This window comes from Mus pahari, chromosome 19, assembly GCF_900095145.1.
Source record: "Mus pahari chromosome 19, PAHARI_EIJ_v1.1, whole genome shotgun sequence".
Lineage (NCBI taxonomy): Eukaryota > Metazoa > Chordata > Mammalia > Rodentia > Muridae > Mus > Mus pahari.
Window position 1 is genome coordinate 10,065,739 of NC_034608.1, and position 17,528 is coordinate 10,083,266.

The 17,528-nt window shown below is 44.6% G+C and overlaps 1 protein-coding gene across 1 annotated transcript in view; it reads left to right on the top strand.

Annotated features, from left to right (window-relative positions):
- The first annotated feature begins 128 nt into the window (after window positions 1-128).
- Window positions 129-17,528, top strand: part of Lig1 (DNA ligase 1) — a 36,530-nt gene continuing 19,130 nt past the window's right edge. The window contains exons 1-11 of the mRNA XM_021219328.2: window positions 129-230; window positions 2,305-2,378; window positions 4,614-4,703; window positions 7,532-7,667; window positions 8,826-8,952; window positions 10,955-11,053; window positions 11,731-11,832; window positions 13,558-13,683; window positions 13,827-13,902; window positions 14,508-14,588; window positions 14,830-14,886. Of these exons, the coding sequence (XP_021074987.1) occupies window positions 2,314-2,378; window positions 4,614-4,703; window positions 7,532-7,667; window positions 8,826-8,952; window positions 10,955-11,053; window positions 11,731-11,832; window positions 13,558-13,683; window positions 13,827-13,902; window positions 14,508-14,588; window positions 14,830-14,886 (959 nt within the window). The 5' untranslated portion in view covers window positions 129-230; window positions 2,305-2,313. The remainder of the gene's footprint in view (window positions 231-2,304; window positions 2,379-4,613; window positions 4,704-7,531; window positions 7,668-8,825; window positions 8,953-10,954; window positions 11,054-11,730; window positions 11,833-13,557; window positions 13,684-13,826; window positions 13,903-14,507; window positions 14,589-14,829; window positions 14,887-17,528) is intronic.

Below are 17,528 nucleotides of genomic sequence, written 5' to 3' on the forward strand. Positions count from 1 at the left end.
TACTCTGTCCCATTTCTAAGCTGCCTCACGCTCTAGAGACTACAACTCCCAAGATCCTCCGGGCGATAGTTGCGGCACGCGCTACTCGCTGGCCCCGCCCTCGCTCGTCTCCGGCTCCGCCCCCTCCCGCCAAACTGCGCGCGAAATCTGTGTGGCGCGAATTTGGGGCTTTCTGGTTTGCGTTTCCGAGCGAGCGAGTGTGGCGGCGTCCCGCAAAGTGATTTGGGGAGGCAAGTGGGGCCGTGGGCACGGGGTTGGGGCTGGGGTCGGCGAGCGTGCCGAGCCCTTGTCGTCGGTGAGCTTTGCAGGTTCCGGGTGCGGGCAGCGGGACGGGAATGGGGACGTCGCGGCGACCGAGGGCGCAGGAGAGAGGCCAGCAAGGAGCCGTGTACTGGGAGAGCCGCTGGCTGACGGGTTGACTGGTTGACCAAGGCCGCAGGGGGCTGGAAGTTTCGGCGTCTGCGGAGGACTTGGCGGCGGCCTGGAAGGGCGTGACTAGGGAGAAAGGCTGGCGGTGGGCGTGGCCATCAGAATTAGTGGCGCCAAAGAGAAGAGGGGCGGCCTGGGGCTGGAAGGAAGGTTTAAGAGTGTAGTGTTTCACCCTGGACGCCTGCTGTCAATAAGTGTGGGATGCTTGGTGTTAATGGGACGCTTGTAATGAAAGCAAGGTGACGTCATTGGTCAGATAGTGGTCCGGTTTGAATACCAGAGAAGCTTGGCGCGATGAGTGTCAGGAGCCAGGGAAAAGATGAGCTTGGCCTGAAGGGGCACGGATGGGATAAGACTGGAGATCTGAAAACACGTAGGGGAGGGTCAGGTCTTGTTGCTTAGTGTGTATGGGGTTGAGGAGGCAGAGAAACGTGAACAGGGCGGACAGAGGGACGTTGTCAGGGTGAGGATGGACATTTGGGAAAGGGTAGCTGGCCTTTGGCATTTAGCAGCCAAGGAGGGCTTGAGATACAGCTTCGTGGTAGAGTGTTTGCCTAGCAGCAACAGACCCTGCCTGGGTTCTATCTTCAGTAATATAAAGGGGAAGGGGGCAGATAACGAAACTTAACTCACAAAGAATAAAAATGTGAAAAAAAAATCTAAATATCCTCAGTAAAAATTTCACATTAAGATAGATTTCCCACTTTCTGATTTAAAATTTTTTTGCCTTAATAATAATTTTTTTAAATCTTTTTTTTTTTTTTTTTTTAGATTTATTTATTTATTTAATGTATGTGAGTACACGGTTGCTCCCTTCAGACACACCAGAAGAGGGCATTGCATCTCATTGCAGATGATTGTGAGCCACCATGTGGTTGCTGGGAATGAACTCAGGACCTCTGGAAGAGCAAGTTAGCTCTTAACTGCTGAGCCATCTCTCTAGCCTCTTCCTTAATAATAAATCTTAACCAGGTTCCACATTGGTTTTTAAAATTGGGTGTTTTTCCCGAAGGAAAAAAAAATGCATGTTTTTGATTGTAAAGCTGTGTGTGTGTGTGTGTGTACACCAGGTATTGTGTATGTGATATATTTATTTGGTAATGCACATGAGTGTATGAGAATCCAGTCCCATGTGTGCAAATACCACTCTCTTCCTTATTGTCTTCAAATAGGGTCTTTCACTGACCCTGAAGCTCTACCATTGTTTTGGCTAGTTTGGCTGACCGGCCAGTGAGCTTCTGGGATCTGCCTTTATCCACCTGTATCTACCCCATAATGCTGGGTTTACAGGCATGTACATACCTGCCTGACATTATTATTTTAACGTGGGTGCTGGGGATTCAAACTCATGTTTTCTCTCTCTCTCCCTCTTTCTCTCTCTCTCTCTCTCTCTCTCTCTCTCTCTCTCTCTCTCTCTAACAGCAAGCACTCTTACCCACTGAGCCATCTCTGTAGTCCCTGATTACACTTGTTCTTTTATTTCCTTAAGAGTTGTGTTCCGAAGGGGTCTGCAATCTTATAGGTGGAACAACAATATGAACTAACCAGTACCCCCAGAGCTCGTGTCTCTAGCTGCATATGTAGCAGAAGATGGCCTAGTCGGCCATCATTATTGGGAAGAGAGGCCTCTTGGTCTTGCAAACTTTATATGCTCCAGTACAGGGGAACGCTAGGGCCAAGAAGTGGGAGTGGGTGGGTAGGGGAGCAGGGAGGGGACGGTATAGGGGACTTTGGGGATAGCATTTGAAATGTAAATGAAGTAAATACCTAATTAAAAACCAAAAAAAAAAAACAAGTGTTGTGTTCCCCTTTCTCCCAAGTCTTAGTCTCTGGCACAGCCAATATCCTTAGCTGGTCTTTGGATTTCTTTTTCAGGTACAACTGATGAGAAAAAAAGAGCAAGAGAGGAAAGGAGAGACTTCTGCTGCCAACATGCAGAGAAGTATTATGTAAGGCCCTTGCCATGCTCAAGGCACTTTGTGTTGTGATGTTTCCTGGGAAAATGAGAACTAACATTCACCTCAGATAAGGGCATTGATGACACAAGCCAAAGAAATGATTCCACCCAAATTTAGCTTAGTAAAACAGTGTGGTGTTACCTATAGGAAAGCTGATGCCTCAGAGGCAACTATATCACTCCTAAGCCCACTTCAGCATGGCTGATGACTTCTGAAAGGTGCATCCCTGGAGCTGTCTGCTCAACCTGCAGGCAATTCCACTGAGGAGTCCCCTCACCCTCAGCATTTGCTGAACTACTTATGTAACCCTTGGGGAAAGGCTAGTGAGTCTTAAAACTTTCCGAGCCTCCAGTGTTTTGAGCTTCCTGATTCTTGTGATCCCTCCTCCTTGTAAGAGGGAGTGTCCACATAATTCATTCTCTAAAACCCTGGGTTTTCTGTTTCATAGCTGCCTTTTCTGAGAAGACCTTGAGGGAAATCTGAAGTTGCAATTTCCTAGAGTTGAATAGTCTGGAAAATGGAGACTGGGACACAGAAGAAATTAATTAATTACTTAATTGCAGGGTTTGGATCCCTAATGCAGTAGTTTTCAGCCATCAGTTTTGACCCCTGGAAACGTGGCGCTGACTGGAGACATTTTTTGGTTCTGACAGTTTAGGGATTCTGCAGTCTGCTTTTGCTATCTAGTGGACAGAAGTTAGTCATGCACTAAACCTCCCTCAGTGCACAGGACAGCTTCAGTGCTAGTTCAGAGTCTGTGTACTAATGCAGTGCTTCATGTTTAAGAATGTGAAAGAGGAAGACACTTGGTTTCCATAGTTGCAGGCTTGGTTAGATCCGTCTACCAAAATGTTGTCTGGTCTATCTCTCTGTGGTCAGCTCTGTGACCTTTGATGTTTCTCTCAGTCTGGCTCTCCCAAGATTAGTCATCCCAGGATACCTCTCTTTATTTTTTATTTATTTTTATTTTTCTCTCATATTCTTTCATATATTACATCCTGACTGAATAGTCCCCTCCCTTTATTCCTTCCAGCCCCACCTCTCAATTTACTCTTCTTCCATTTTCTTTCAGAAAGAGGGCAAGCCTCCCAGGGTTATTAGCCAAATTGGCATAACAAGTTACAATAAGTCTAGGCACAAACCCTCATATCAAGGTTGGATAGAGTAAACTACTAGGAGGAAAGGGGTCCCAAGAGCAGGCAAAAGAGAGATACCCCGTCCCACTTTTAGGATTCCTACAAGAATACCGAGCTACACAACCATAACCTAGATACAGAGGACCTAGCTCAGAACCATACAGAGCCTGTAATGGCGGCTTCAGTTTCTATGAGCCTCTATGAGCTCTGCTTGGTTGATTCTGTGGGCTGTGTTTTCCTGGGGTCATTTACCCTTATGGCCCCTACAGTTCTTCCTCCCCGTCTTCTGTGGGGTTCTCCTGGCTCCACCTAATGTTTGGCTGTGGGTCTCTGCATCTGCTCCTAGTAGATGAAGCCTCTGATGATAATTGGGCTAGGCATAAATCTGTGAGTATAGCAGAATATCATTATGAATCATTTCATTGACATTTTTCCCCTGCCAGTTGTGTTCAGTTCTATCCTGGGTCTCTGGGCTGTCCAGTATATGGTTTCTGGACATCCTTCTCCTTTCTGACCCAGAGCTATTTGTAGTCAAATGTTGGCTTGGGACAATCATGGTGGCTACAGGTGTGCAGTGCACTGTACTAATTTTTAGGACTTGGGCTATGTGTCTGTGTATCGTAGATATAAGTGTTGGTCACTCGTGTACTAAGAGAAAGAAGGGTGTATCAGATAAAGGAGGGAAGAGGTACTAGTGGACTCAGACTTTACCATCCACCCTACCAGATACCTGGGAAGCACAAATCCCCAGGCACTTATGTGATGGGAAGCTGAGTATGGCCTGTCCTGAGATAACAACTCTTTGTTTATATGCTTTTTGTTCTCTTATTTTATTTTCTTGCCTTTTACCCCCCCCCCCCCATCATGCTCCCAAAAGTTCGGAATAGAATAAAACCCAGGGTCTTTGCCCATGCTAGGGGAGCCCTCTACCACTTAACTACTATTGTCCCCTCCCCCCCCCAACACTCCTAAAAGTTATACAGAGGTAGAGGAATATGCATGGCTGGGGATGGTGTCTGGAGCTTCAGCTGTTGTCCAGGTGTGCAGAGCATCAGTGCTATTAATGACTCGACCCCTTGTGCTCCTCCAGGTCATTTTTTCAACCCACAAAAGAAGGTAAAGTGAAGAAGCCGGAGAAGGAGACACCCAGCAGCATCAGAGAGAAGGAACCCCCTCCAAAGTATGTAAGGGACTAGGACAGCACATGCCTTTAGTCTGCATGTGATAAAAACCTACTTCAGATTTATCAGGCCTCAAAATGATATTTAATTTAGATAGCAGACAGCCAACAGGATTCTTGTCAAGGTTCTGTTTGCATTCATTCTAGAACCACTCTCCATTGGGTAGCGATGTTGGCCACATTTTGATTCATACATTCTCAGGAAGATGCAGGGTGGCCTTGTTTGGGTAACAAGATCACCCTTGGGCCAGAGTATGGATGTGAATACATTTGGTTCATAATCTCCAAATTGAGATGTTGAGCAGGAAACTTTACTTTCTTTGTTCCAGCTTCCTCAGGAGTAAAAAGGTTCCTAATATCCGATAGACTTTCTGCATTGGGTCAGTGAAAAAACAGATGTGCCTTTTTGTTTTTTGTTTTTTCAAGACAGGGTTTCTTTGTGTAGCCTGGCTATCCTGCAACTCAATCTGTAGATGAGGCTGGTCTCAAATTCACAGAGACCCACTTGCCTTTGCCTCCCTATGCTGGGATTAAAGGCCCGTGCCACCACTGCCCAGCCAGATGTGCCATTTGTAACACTTACTTAACTGTAGGAAGGCACTTTGCACATGTAGGAGTCAAGCTATAAATGTTGAAGTAGGTCACTGTGTCGTATACATTGCTCTGTGCAAGTGCATAAGTATGTTTCTTTTCTGTGATTTACTTAGGTCATGCTATATATGTTATATGTTATTGTTCATCAGCTTGCTTTTGTTAACATTATAGCACAGAGGATTTTTTTTTCGCTAAGGAACACAGGAGCTCAGTTCTTTTACTTCTATGTTGTATTCCCTTCTATGGCTATCCTAAAGAAACTATTTAGTATTTAATTTATGAGAGTATTTAGGTTGTTTCCTTTTTGTGGGTGTTACAATTCTATACTAATATATTTAAATATGCTTTTGCTTTTAATTGCCTGTAAGTGTAATTATGTGTGTAGGTATTTTTGTTTGTCTAACATTGGTCTCTATATGAGGAATTATACATGGTAATTTTAAAACCATTAACTCAGATAACTAAGAAGAAATTTGACCTTGGGGCTAGAGAGATGGTACAGTAGTTAAGAATACAAACTGCTGTTCAGAGGACAACAATTTGCTTCTCAGCACCCATGTCAGGTGTTTCACAGTTACCTGTAACTCCAGTCCCAGAGTATCTGATGCCTCTGACTTCTTGGAATACCTATGTCCATTTGTACCTATTTGCACATAGATATACACATAATTAGTAATGGTAATGATAATAATAATAATGATAATAATAATAATGATAATAATAAATCTAGAGACTTCAGAGATGGCTCGGCAGTTAAGAGCATTTACTTCTCTTCCAGAGGACCTAGGTTCAGTTCACAAATACTCAGGTGGTGGTCACAACCACCAGTAACTCCAGTTCTCGGGGCATCTGATGCTGCCTTCTGGCTTCTGCAGGCACGAGGCATTCATGCAGTACATAGATATACGTGTAAGCACCCATACACATGAAAATAAATGGATTTATGTTGTTTAATCTAAGATTTCTTGAACTCTTTCCATTAATCCTTCCCACTGTGACCAATTTGCAGTGCTCTAGCAAACACATTTAATTTATCTGAACTCTTTCCATTAATCCTTCCCAGAGGAAGCACTGTGACCAGTTTGCAGTACTCTAGCAAACACATGTATTTTATCTAGCAGACACATTAGATTTTTATCTAGCAAACACATTAGATGTTTAATATATCTGAGGACAGGACTGGGTAAGTGTCTATCATACTAGAGCACAGGGTCTGCCTGTTTGACACTGTTAGAGCTCCAGTGGTTAGAACAATGCCTGACATGCAATCTATACTCATTCACAAACACTTTAGCTTACTTTTAAATAACAAAAGTGAGACTATTATATATGTAAATAGCTTATATATGTTGTATGTTTATGGTATTGTACACATGCATTTACTCAGAAAATAGCTGTCAAGTATTTTCTGTGTGTCAGCCAGAGCTCAGGACACTGGGTTTTGAGGTGAACCTAGTGGATGGCTGTTCCTCTACTCTCTAAAAGGCATGTAGGACTCTTTCTGTGGTGCTGAGCATGAACCTGCTTCCCTCTTTGTAAGAGTTGTATAGGATGAGTGCCTGTGACCAGGAAGTAAGGAGTTGCTAATCTTCATGATGGCCTCTGTTCAGACCATGAGCTTTCTGAGGATACTCAGCACTTTAGTGACTGCCACCAGCTTGCATGACACCATGCCTGTGTCTTATAAGCTGAGAGATCAGAGCTGCCATCAAGGGGACAGTGACTTAGAATAAGTGTCCCTTTCCTCATGTAAGACTTCAGGCTATTATGCTGTTGCCTGATCATGTCTCCTGCTGCAACTCTTGTGACTAAGAAAAAGGTCTTCAAATGGATATTGGTGTCAAGCCTGTCCCTGCAAGAAACCCTGCAAGAAGCTCTTTATGACATATCCTAACAGGATGCCTCAGGCATAGGATAGAGAAAGAAAGGGAGGGAAGGATACTTAAGTACCTAAAATGAAGTCAAGTATGGTGGCACACATCATGATCCCAGTGCTGGTGAGTTGTGGGCAGGAGGATCAGGAGTTCAAAGGCAGCCTCTGCTACTTACTGGGTTTGAGGCTAGACCTAGCTACATGAGACCATCTCAAAAGGGAAAATAAAAAAGTGAATGCCATGTTTGCACCTAGAAAATGCTCATTGCTCACTGAAATGGAAGAGAAGGGAATGCAGTTTTGTGGGTGATTTCCCCATGCTGCCTGCCATGTGCTCCACCATCTCCCTCCTGACTTCCAGGGTGGCGCTGAAGGAGAGGAATCAAGTGGTGCCCGAGCGTGATTCTCCAGTGAAGAGGACAGGAAGGAAGGTAGCCCAGGTTCTGAGCAGTGAAGGGGAGGACGAAGATGAAGCCCCTGGCATCCCCAAAGTCCAGGTAGGTTCCAGTAGCCTACTGGTTTTTTTTCCTAAATTTCATTTTTGTGTGTATGTGTGTATATCCTTGCTGGGCACATGGAGGCCAGAGGACAACTTTGTGGTATTCTCTCCTTAATGAGTTTTAGGAACTGAACTATGGTCTCTAGGCTTGTGCAGCAAGCACATTTACCCACTGAGCCATCATGCTGACCTCAAGCCTGCCAATTTCCTACTCACCCATGCAGCTGAGTACAGTAGCTATACAGGAAGACTGGGGACATTGTTCAGGAGATTGGCAGTCTCTGCTGTTGGTCTTTGAAGCAGGAGGGTTAGGGTACAGGGTTCCAGTCTACCGCTTCTCTGGGAGGTGGGGCTCATTTGGCCCCTTGACATCATCCTACCTTAAGTACCTCATGGAGAACATACCCGTGGTGCGGGCTGTTTCACAGTTATCCTGTAATTACGTAGGTCAGGTACCTGGAGTAGATTATCTTAGAGTGTGGACAAGGCCTTTTTCTGGAGCCTCTAGGGGAAGACTACATTCATGTCATTTTTGTTTTTTCTAGAAGCCTGTTTCTCCATTAGCTGAGACACTCTTATGTTCTCTTTCTGTGCTTTCCGTGGTCACATTTCCTTGCGACTCCTCTTCTACTTAATTTTATCTTTATAACTTGTGTGTGTGTCTGTATTTGTGTGACATGCCAGTGCATGCCATGTGTATGGCAGGCATCATAGGACAGTGTGCAAGAATTAGTCCTCTCCTTGGATCTTGAAACTACAAGGAAGGCTGAAAATGCAGTCTTTAGACTCATGACCACACCACACTAGTTGTAAAGGAGCAGGCCCACGATTGTAATGACTCCAGGGGAAGTTGGTGGATCTTTAGTAAGGCCACCATCTCTGTAAGTGTAAAAGGAAGATTCTGTTACTTTAAGAAACAGAATTAATACTGGTCTTCATAATGGCGTGATTCTGGGACACTAAAAGTTATGATGGTGGGTCTAATGATACCTACATGAGAGAAGGTGGCCTGGGTGGGGATGGGATTAAGGAACCAGAAATGGCATTAGACATGAGAGGCTGAGCCCATTCGCTCTGAAGCATGTGGTAGCTGCGACTGCCAGGTGATGACATACATCTTCTTTATTTTAGAACTCTTCTTTCTGTCTTCTTTCAGAAGCCTGTGTCAGACTCTGAACAGAGCTCTCCTCCCAGCCCTGACACATGTCCAGAGAACAGTCCTTTCTTCAATCGCAGCCCCTCCATGGACATCTCCCCATCAGGATTCCCAAAGCGTCGAACTGGTAAGGACAGGCCAGTTTCATCCCTTCCATCCATACTACCCATGGTGATTGTCCTTCCAGTGGTAGAACTGCAGTGGTGAGCATGGTTAACTCTCTCTGAGCTTCTTGACCTGTTGTGGCAAACAACCTTACCTTTGCAGAGGTGTGGTTACGTTACTTGTGGAACAGGAGGCCTGAAGTACAGTGCCAACTGCCCAGAAGTGCTAGGATTAAAAGCTGATTCATGTAAAGTTCATGGGCCTGACTTGGCCCAGTCAGTGCTTGGTGTATGTGGGAAATTGTGATTGTCATGGGAGTGATAGTTGCTGCACACGACTCTGAGTAGGAACACAAGAGTGCAAGTGTGGAGTCTTCTGGAAGAGCAGGTAACCAACCAAGCTGACCCCTGAAAGGCAAGGGGAGCCAGGTGGGATAGAAGAAGGGAAGAGAATTCCAGGTTGTATGAGTGAATTAGGAACATGTGGGTCACTTAAGTTTGGAATTCTGTCACAGGGACCACAGAGATCAAGGGGACACTGAATAAAGAGACTGGAGAACATTCTAGAGAATCCACTTGAGACATTGAGACCTAAATGGAAGTAGAAGAATTGGTATGGGGAAGGGCCAGGTGAGGGCCATATGTGATCTGAGGACTGAGCATGCTCTGATGGTTTGAAGTGACTGAGATGGGTACTTGTAAAGTTTCAGTCTGTTAATTAGTGGACATTGGGAAGCCGGTACATGCTGTAAGAACTCATTCAGTTCAGCCAATGCCGTCTACAGACATGAAATTGAAAACCCTAAACTCTGCAATACCTCTGGACCCAAGCATTACATACAGGGTGCTCCATGAAAGCAGGTCTCAGCAAGGGAAGTCTTTCCAGTCTTCCATGAGCCACTTGGGTGTGGGAATCTGCTTTTTTTATGGAATGCTATTTTTAAAACCCTAAACGCGATGTGTGAATTGGCAGGTACATACATACAGCATGTCAGACTTTGAAAACTTAGTATATATTTATCTTCTTTTTTTCTCCCTTCTCATACTGTTACAAAATACCTTCCAGAAGCATGTAAAAGATAGGAGAATTTATTTTGGTTCCGTTTGACAGTGCAGTCCATAATGATTGGGAAGGCATGACAGCAGGATTATGTCAGGAAGCAGAAGCAGATAGCGCTGGTGCTCAGCTCACTTTCTCCTCCTTTCTTTTTATATATACCTCGTTCCTGGCCCATGGTATGGTGCTACCCAAATTCAGGGTGAATCTTCTACAGTTAAAACTCAACAGAAACACCCTCACAGACACAGGAATTCCAGATTTAGTCAAGTTATAATGAATATGAACCCACACTCAGCATTAAAAAAGACTGCTCGTAATTTAGAATTGAAATTGTACTCAGATCATGATGTATAGTTAGAACTAGGTTCTCCAGTTTGGCTTTGTTTTCTTCCTTTAAATGCTCAAGTTTAACATCACATATGCAGTTTCCTGAACGCTTGCTTCCCTGGGGCAGAGCTGTTCACAGGTCAGTTGTCCATGTTGCCTAGGGAAGGTTCAGAAAAGGCAAGTGGAGACTGTCCCAGATAGGTGTCACAGGTGCAAAGACTGAGAAAAACAGGACATGTGTGGGAATTCTAACACTGGTGTTTCTAGAGAATACAGTGTGGTATCAAGAGGCAGCTTGAGGATAGCATGTGGCACGTGCTAGAGGGGAATATAGTGGCTGGATCCTCGAGGTTCTCCATGCTGAGGGTACTGAGTACATCCCGTTATCATTTACTGGAGCTTGTTTCCTTTCTCATAATGCAGGAAAGCGAGGGACCGGCAGAATAAATAACTCACCCAAGGTCACAGATTCAGAGCTGGGAAAACGAGGTGTACATTGGGGTGGTGGCTATGATAGGTAAAAAGAGGATAGGGATCCAGAACCTTCTGTCTCCACTTTCATCAGGCAGTGTGTCTGATCACTGGGGTAGACATAGACAAACCGGTGGTCAGCTACAGTGCTCCCTTTACCTTTCCAGCACGGAAACAGCTCCCCAAACGGACAATTCAAGACACTCTTGAGGAGCAGAATGAGGACAAAAACAAAACAGCTAAGAAAAGGAAGAAAGAAGAAGAAGGTGAGAGAGCAGGATGAGAGGAGCATGTTTGTGCGTGTAGTGTCCAGTAGGTGTCACTGTGTTCCCGTGGAGACTGAAGACTGTCATTACCATTGAGAGGGTTCCCTTTATCTTGGGTACAATGCAGGGAAACAGCCATGGAGATGGAACTGTTGATCATGGGGGCTGTGTGTGATTCATCAGTTGCACCTGTTGACCTAGCCAGGATCTTGTTCATGTGAGAATAAAAATCTCCATATGGCTCAGTTTCCCATGACAGGTTTGAATTATTTAGAGGAGGCTTGATTTCCTATTGGCAGTTTGTAGTCAATAAAAAATTGACTTTAAGTTGGAGATTTTGGCAATTTGAGTATCTCCTAGTAAAAGGAGTATCTTTGTTCTAAGGCAAATTTCCCCCAGGTTAGTGTCTGTAATTTTATCATTACCCTGGTGGTATGACTTTTTAGTACGTTTGTAAATCAAAATGTACAGGATAGGCAGGTGCTCCACTGCTGAGTTACATGCCAGTATCTTGTTTTTGAGACAGGGTCTCACAAAGTTACCCAAACTAAAAATGGAATTTACTCTGTGGTCCAGGCAGGCTTTGGACTTGTGACCTTTCCGCTTCAGACTGTACTGGGTGGGAGTGCCTTTAGGCCTCACTTCCATTTAACTTTTCTGTCTGTCATGAGGAACAGAGACCCCAAAAGAAAGCCTCACAGAGGCTGAAGACATAAAACAGAAGGAAGAAAAAGAAGGGGACCAGCCCATAGTCCCCTCTGAGCCCACAAAGTCCTCTGGTAAGTTGCTTATTCCTCTGGCTTCCTGATTCCTGCTTGGGGCATCACTTGTCTGTGGAGGGTGGTTCACTGAAACAAGTCACAGATTCCCCAACTTGGGTTCAGTGTGAACTCCAAGATAATCAGAGGTTTTGCTTTTACTATTGGGTTTATTGCTTATTTTACCCCATGCATGTGGGAAGAGAGGAAAGAGCCCTTAAATAAAATGCTTTTAGACATCATAGGTGTCAGATACAACAAACTGAGTAGGTGTTTATTAAGTGCAATATCTAAGCTTAGTTACAGGATTTAGAAGAGGGAGTATTCTTGCAGTTTCTGTTCCTTGGTGTCCTTGAGACCCCTGTGTCCTCGGTCACTTTTGCAAGGACACTTTTAGGCATATACATAATATGAATCTTGCTAAGATTTTATTTTATTTTTTTATTATTTTTTTAATGCTGGTGGTGGAACCCAGGGCCTGATATGCTAGCCACATGTTTAATTCTGAGCCATACCTCAGTCTTCTCACTAGTGGGAAAGGCAGGTACTCTGTTACTGAGTTATGGTCCCAGCCCCTCACTGGGGGATTCTTTTATTTTTTTAAAGAATTACTTATTTATTTTATGTATGTGAGTACACTGTTGCTATCTTCAGACACACCAGAAGAGAGCATCAGATCCCATTACAGATGGTTGTGAGCCACCATGTGGCTTCTGGGAATTGAACTCAGGACCTCTGTAAGAATAGTCAGTGGTCTAGTTGCTGGGCCAAGTGTTCATCCCTTATTGGGGGATTCTAGGCAGATGCTCTACTACCGAGTCACACCCCAGCTCTGTTTTGTATTTTTGTTTGTTGGGTTGTTTGTCTGAGATCTTACCATGAGGTTGCTTTGTAGTTTTATAATTCCCCTACCTCAGTGTCCTGAGTAGCTGGTATTTCATACTGATGGCCACTCAACTGGGTGATGAGGTTTCTTTTCACTACCATTCTTAAGTTTTCCGTTTTTCGACCAGTGTTAGCTGTGCTTTGATTAGCACTGAGGAGTGAACATTAGGCCAGAGAGGCCCTGTATTTACAAAGCAGATGGAGAAAGGTCAGAATTGATCAATTTTCCACTCATAGGGTGCAATGATTTTGGGATCTTAATGTTTAGTGCTAGAAACTGTTTATAGTGAGTGGTAATTTTATGGGAGATTTCTGCCCCGTTCTGTACTGTTTTGCTCCAGAACAAATGACACAAAGACATCAGATGTTATTAACAAGCTGCTGGCATTATGTTGCACAAGTTCTGAGCTATTCTAACCTGATTAGTCTATTAATAACCAGATAAATTGCCTGTTACCTGCCAAATGAGTCTTGCTATTTCCATGTATATCTTCAGGGTGAGCTTCTCTTGGCATGTACTTGTGGTCCATTCTCATCTTCTTCCCTGCCTCATGGCAACTGTCTTCTTCTATCCCTTTTCCTTCTCTCCATTGTGGTCCCTAACTGAGATCACCTCCCTCTATCTGAGGGAGTGAAGTGAAGTCCTACCTTCCTCTCTCTGGTGCCCAGTCACAAGCTCTAGCTTTTTAATTACCCATCAGGGATTATTGGGGAACATTCTTCACAGCACATTGGTCAACACAATGTCCATGTCCAGACTACAATCTGATCTTGGGGTACAGAACTCAGCATCTGAATACACAGTGTACAAAACCAACCGCAACAACTGTTTCTATCACCATCTACCCCTTCTCATTTCAGAATCAGTAACCTTGACAAAGACAGAGAACATTCCAGTGTGTAAGGCAGGAGTGAAACTGAAGCCTCAGGAAGAGGAACAGAGCAAACCTCCTGCTAGAGGTGCCAAGACACTGAGCAGTTTCTTCAGTGAGCACCTTTCTTATCTTTATCCATCTGGGCTGTGTGGGCAGCAGACTGTGGGGCTCTGTTCAGGCAGTGCTGGCTGAACAAGGCACAGGAGTTGGGCCTATGAGGAGTAGGGACCCTCTACTTCCTGTCTTTCCTTGCAGCACCCCGAAAACCAGCAGTGAAAACTGAAGTCAAACAAGAAGAGTCAGGCACTCTAAGGAAGGAAGAGACCAAGGGGTGAGTCAGTGCCCAGGTCTGAGAAACATCTCCTTGCACATTCGCATCTTCAAGTCCATGACTCAGCCCTAGCTTGGGTTTTCTCCTCTTGCAGGGCTTGGTCATTGGTCAGTGTTTTAGACACTTTTGGACCTATTGCAAAGCCTTAGGATACAGGCAGAGTAAGAACTGTTTAGGGAGTTTGCATACCCACTGATAGGCATTTTGTCTGACTTCCAGCCTCCAGTATGACCCTCCCCAAAGGGCTAAGGGCATGCAGCAAGGTAATCATGGTAGTAATTCTTGCCCCTCACCCCTACTCACCTTCCTAGAGTGGTTCTGCATTGTTCCCAGGACAAAATCTTAAGCCTCTCTGCCCACTGGTACCACCCAGCACTCTGTCCTCAGTTCTTAGCATACTGATTCCACCATAATGAGCTTACCAGGTTGAGCGCATGCTCTGGAAGTAGCAGACATCTACATTGGAAGCCCCGGAGGGCCTCTCTGTCAACAGTGAGGAGATAGGAACGTGTTAACCTTTGGCTTTGTGAACCAGGCCCAACACATAGTAGAAACATTTTTTAGACCCAGAGTTATCCAATTTCAACTTCTCTTTGCCTCCTTAGAACCCTGGATCCAACAAATTATAATCCTTCCAAGAATAACTATCATCCTATTGAAGATGCCTGCTGGAAACATGGCCAGAAGTAAGGGGTTAGCCTTCCCATGCTGTTTTAAGTTCTGTCCCTGTGACTATGGGAGGCTGTTGTTTTGGCCTCTATTGGAAGAGCTGTCACATCTCTCCCATCTCTGTTTTGGGAGAATTATGGGAAGGGATAGTGGATAGTTGCCTCTGCATTTATCCCCCAGGAAGATGTGAAGGGGCAGGGTGGCTACAGGATGTTATGGCCTATTCAAGTGCTTATCATTTTTCTTTTCCTTTCTCAGGGTCCCTTTTCTCGCTGTGGCCCGGACATTTGAGAAGATTGAGGAGGTTTCTGCTAGGTACTCAGGCATGGGGGCAGGTTCTTTGTGACTCTGTTCTCAGCATGGCCTTGTGTGCTGCTTCCTGCCCTTCAGTCGTTCCTCACCTCTTATCCTGGTCATTGTCCATTCACAAAAATGGGTGTCCTAATTTTGAGGCCCAGCCTGAGAAGACCCTGAGCTTCTCTTTTCTTTTTCTTTTGACTTTTGAGATAAGGCCTTTCTATGTAACCCTGGTGGTTCTGGAACTCAGTATGTTGGCCAGGCTGTTCTTGAACTCAAGAGATCCACCTCCTCTGCCTTCTGAGTGCTACTATTAAAGATCTGGGCCCCTACATCTGGCTACAGCATAGTTTTTGATGGTATAATTTCTTGGTCTAAGTGGGGCCAGCCTGTGCTCAAAGGCTGCATGCAGCTGAGATAGCTATGAATGCAGTTGAACACAGATGTCTTAACACTAATGCACTGTGAGAACTCTCTCTTGTTGAGAACTCTCTCTTGTTCATTGTAACTTGATTGTGCCATTCTGGACCTTTTCAGATGACCTCCCCTGTCAGTGTCAGAGGTTGAATGTCAGTCACGTCTGCAGGGTTAGGAAACAGATTCTATGGCTAGCCTGTTACCCTTTACAAGGCCAATAACACACTTGACCACCATCCCAGCCAGGGGTCTCTGCCAGAGTTCTCTCCTAGTGGCCCTCAGCCTTTGGTCTCACTTGCATGCTTAGGAGGAAGAGCTCCTAGGGCTCATCCCCTTAGTCAGCATTGCCTCACCCCCTCTCTCATCCTCCTGGTGCCCCTCCCCTCCTACTCTTTTCAGTCTCCTGGTCATCTAAGCGAAATAACAAGAGTTCACCATCCTTTGGCTTTGATTTGTTTAAATGTAAATATTGACTTTGACTATTTTAGTCACTTGTTGCTGCCTTACTAAAAGACCATGCTATATATTTTGTTCTATTAAAGATCGTACCACTTTAAAAAAAAAAAAAGGAAACAGATTCTAGGAACTACAGGGGGTGTGTCACACAAAGTGACTTTAGTCTTGTTTCTACATTTCAGGTGAAGGGAGGTCTAGCCTTAGTTACAGTGAGGATGACTTTGCTGCGCTGCTCCTACAGAGCCTTCCTCCCCAGGGGTGCTCTGTGTCAGCATCAGTTGTCCATGCTGGCACCTTTGCTCATCTCCTCTCATAAATCCCGTCTTTTCCTAGCCTCCCATGCCTAGGGCTTTCTTCTGTGTGTCTAGGTGATATAAATCTTATGGGGTGTACCTTATTCGGTCTCAGTCTTGTTTTCAGTTCTCCATTTTGATTTAAGCTTTCCTGACATATAATTCCTTCATTTTAATACATCTTTAGGCTGCCCTCAATGCTTTGTCCTTAGAAATGTTTCCTTGGGAATGTTTTAAAAATTTCCCATGGGATGTAACCCCAAAGCGAGGTAATAGAGGACATGGGAAAGACCTTGAGTACCAGGAAGTAGCTTGTAGCAGCAGCTGGGTGGGGCAGCCAAGGGAACAGTTAGCATTGCTCTGGTTCCTGGTTGTGTGCCTGTGGCAGGTGTCTTGGCCTCCCTCTCTAAGCCTCAGTTCCCCCATGAGTAAAGGGAAGAACTTATATCTCTGTCTTCTATGGAGATTGAGTTTATCTATATAACATAGGAGGAGACAGCTTTTGGAGAATCTCATACATTCTCTACTTGGAGGGAACTGCAGGATGGCTGTTTTGTTCTGACCCATGAGCCAAAATCTTGGGGTACAGATTATTTTTAAAAGCTTTTATTTATTTATTTATTTATTTATTTATTTATTTATTTATTTATTTATTTTTAAAGAAAAAAAACTGACTTTCTTTGTGTTGTTGATGGTCAGAACCAAGATGACCAGAATCAAGAAGTTGACACCAGCTGTTAGTGACAGGGATTCCCACTTTTATTTGCATTGTGACACTTGCCCTTTTCTGTCCTGGTTTCTTGTTAGATTCTCACCTATGGTGTTTAGCTGGCCTATCCCCTCCATCTGCCTGTGTCCTTTGTGACTTTGCTATTGCTGAAGGTTTCAGTGGTTCTCAGTTTGGATTTGTAGCCCGTTTCCTCAGAATTAGTTTCAGACAATGTTTTCTCACTGCAAGTGATGCTGCTGGTCTGGTACTCCATTGCTCAGCTGGCCCCAAGGCTGAGAGCCTGGCTGCTTCACTGTGCAGCCTCCTTCTTGCCAACCTGGTAGAGTCTTTCCTGTTCCTTTCCTAACCTTGACCCACTCTTTCACTTCTGCTGTCCCAGGGCAGTAGAAACAGATTGCCACTAGGTGAATTAAAACAATAGAAAGTTATTTCAGGAAGCCAGAAGTAATAATTTTGTTGTTGGCAAGCAGGTTAACTCTTTGAGGCTTAGAAAGAGAACTTGACCCAACTTCTTCAGCTTCTGGGACTCCAGCCAGCCTTGGCATTTTTAGGCTAATATGCATCACTGCGTCCTTTTCTGAGAGGCCCTGCATTTCCGGCTCACCCTTACCTAGCATGCTTTTCTTTCCATCCTTAATCTTACCTACAAAGTTCCTGCTTCCAGATATGTCACATTTTGGAGCTGAGCAGACATGGGTTTGGGGAGGAAGGTGTCTGTACATCCCAACATCCAACAGTTGATTTTTTTTTTTTTTTTTTTTTTT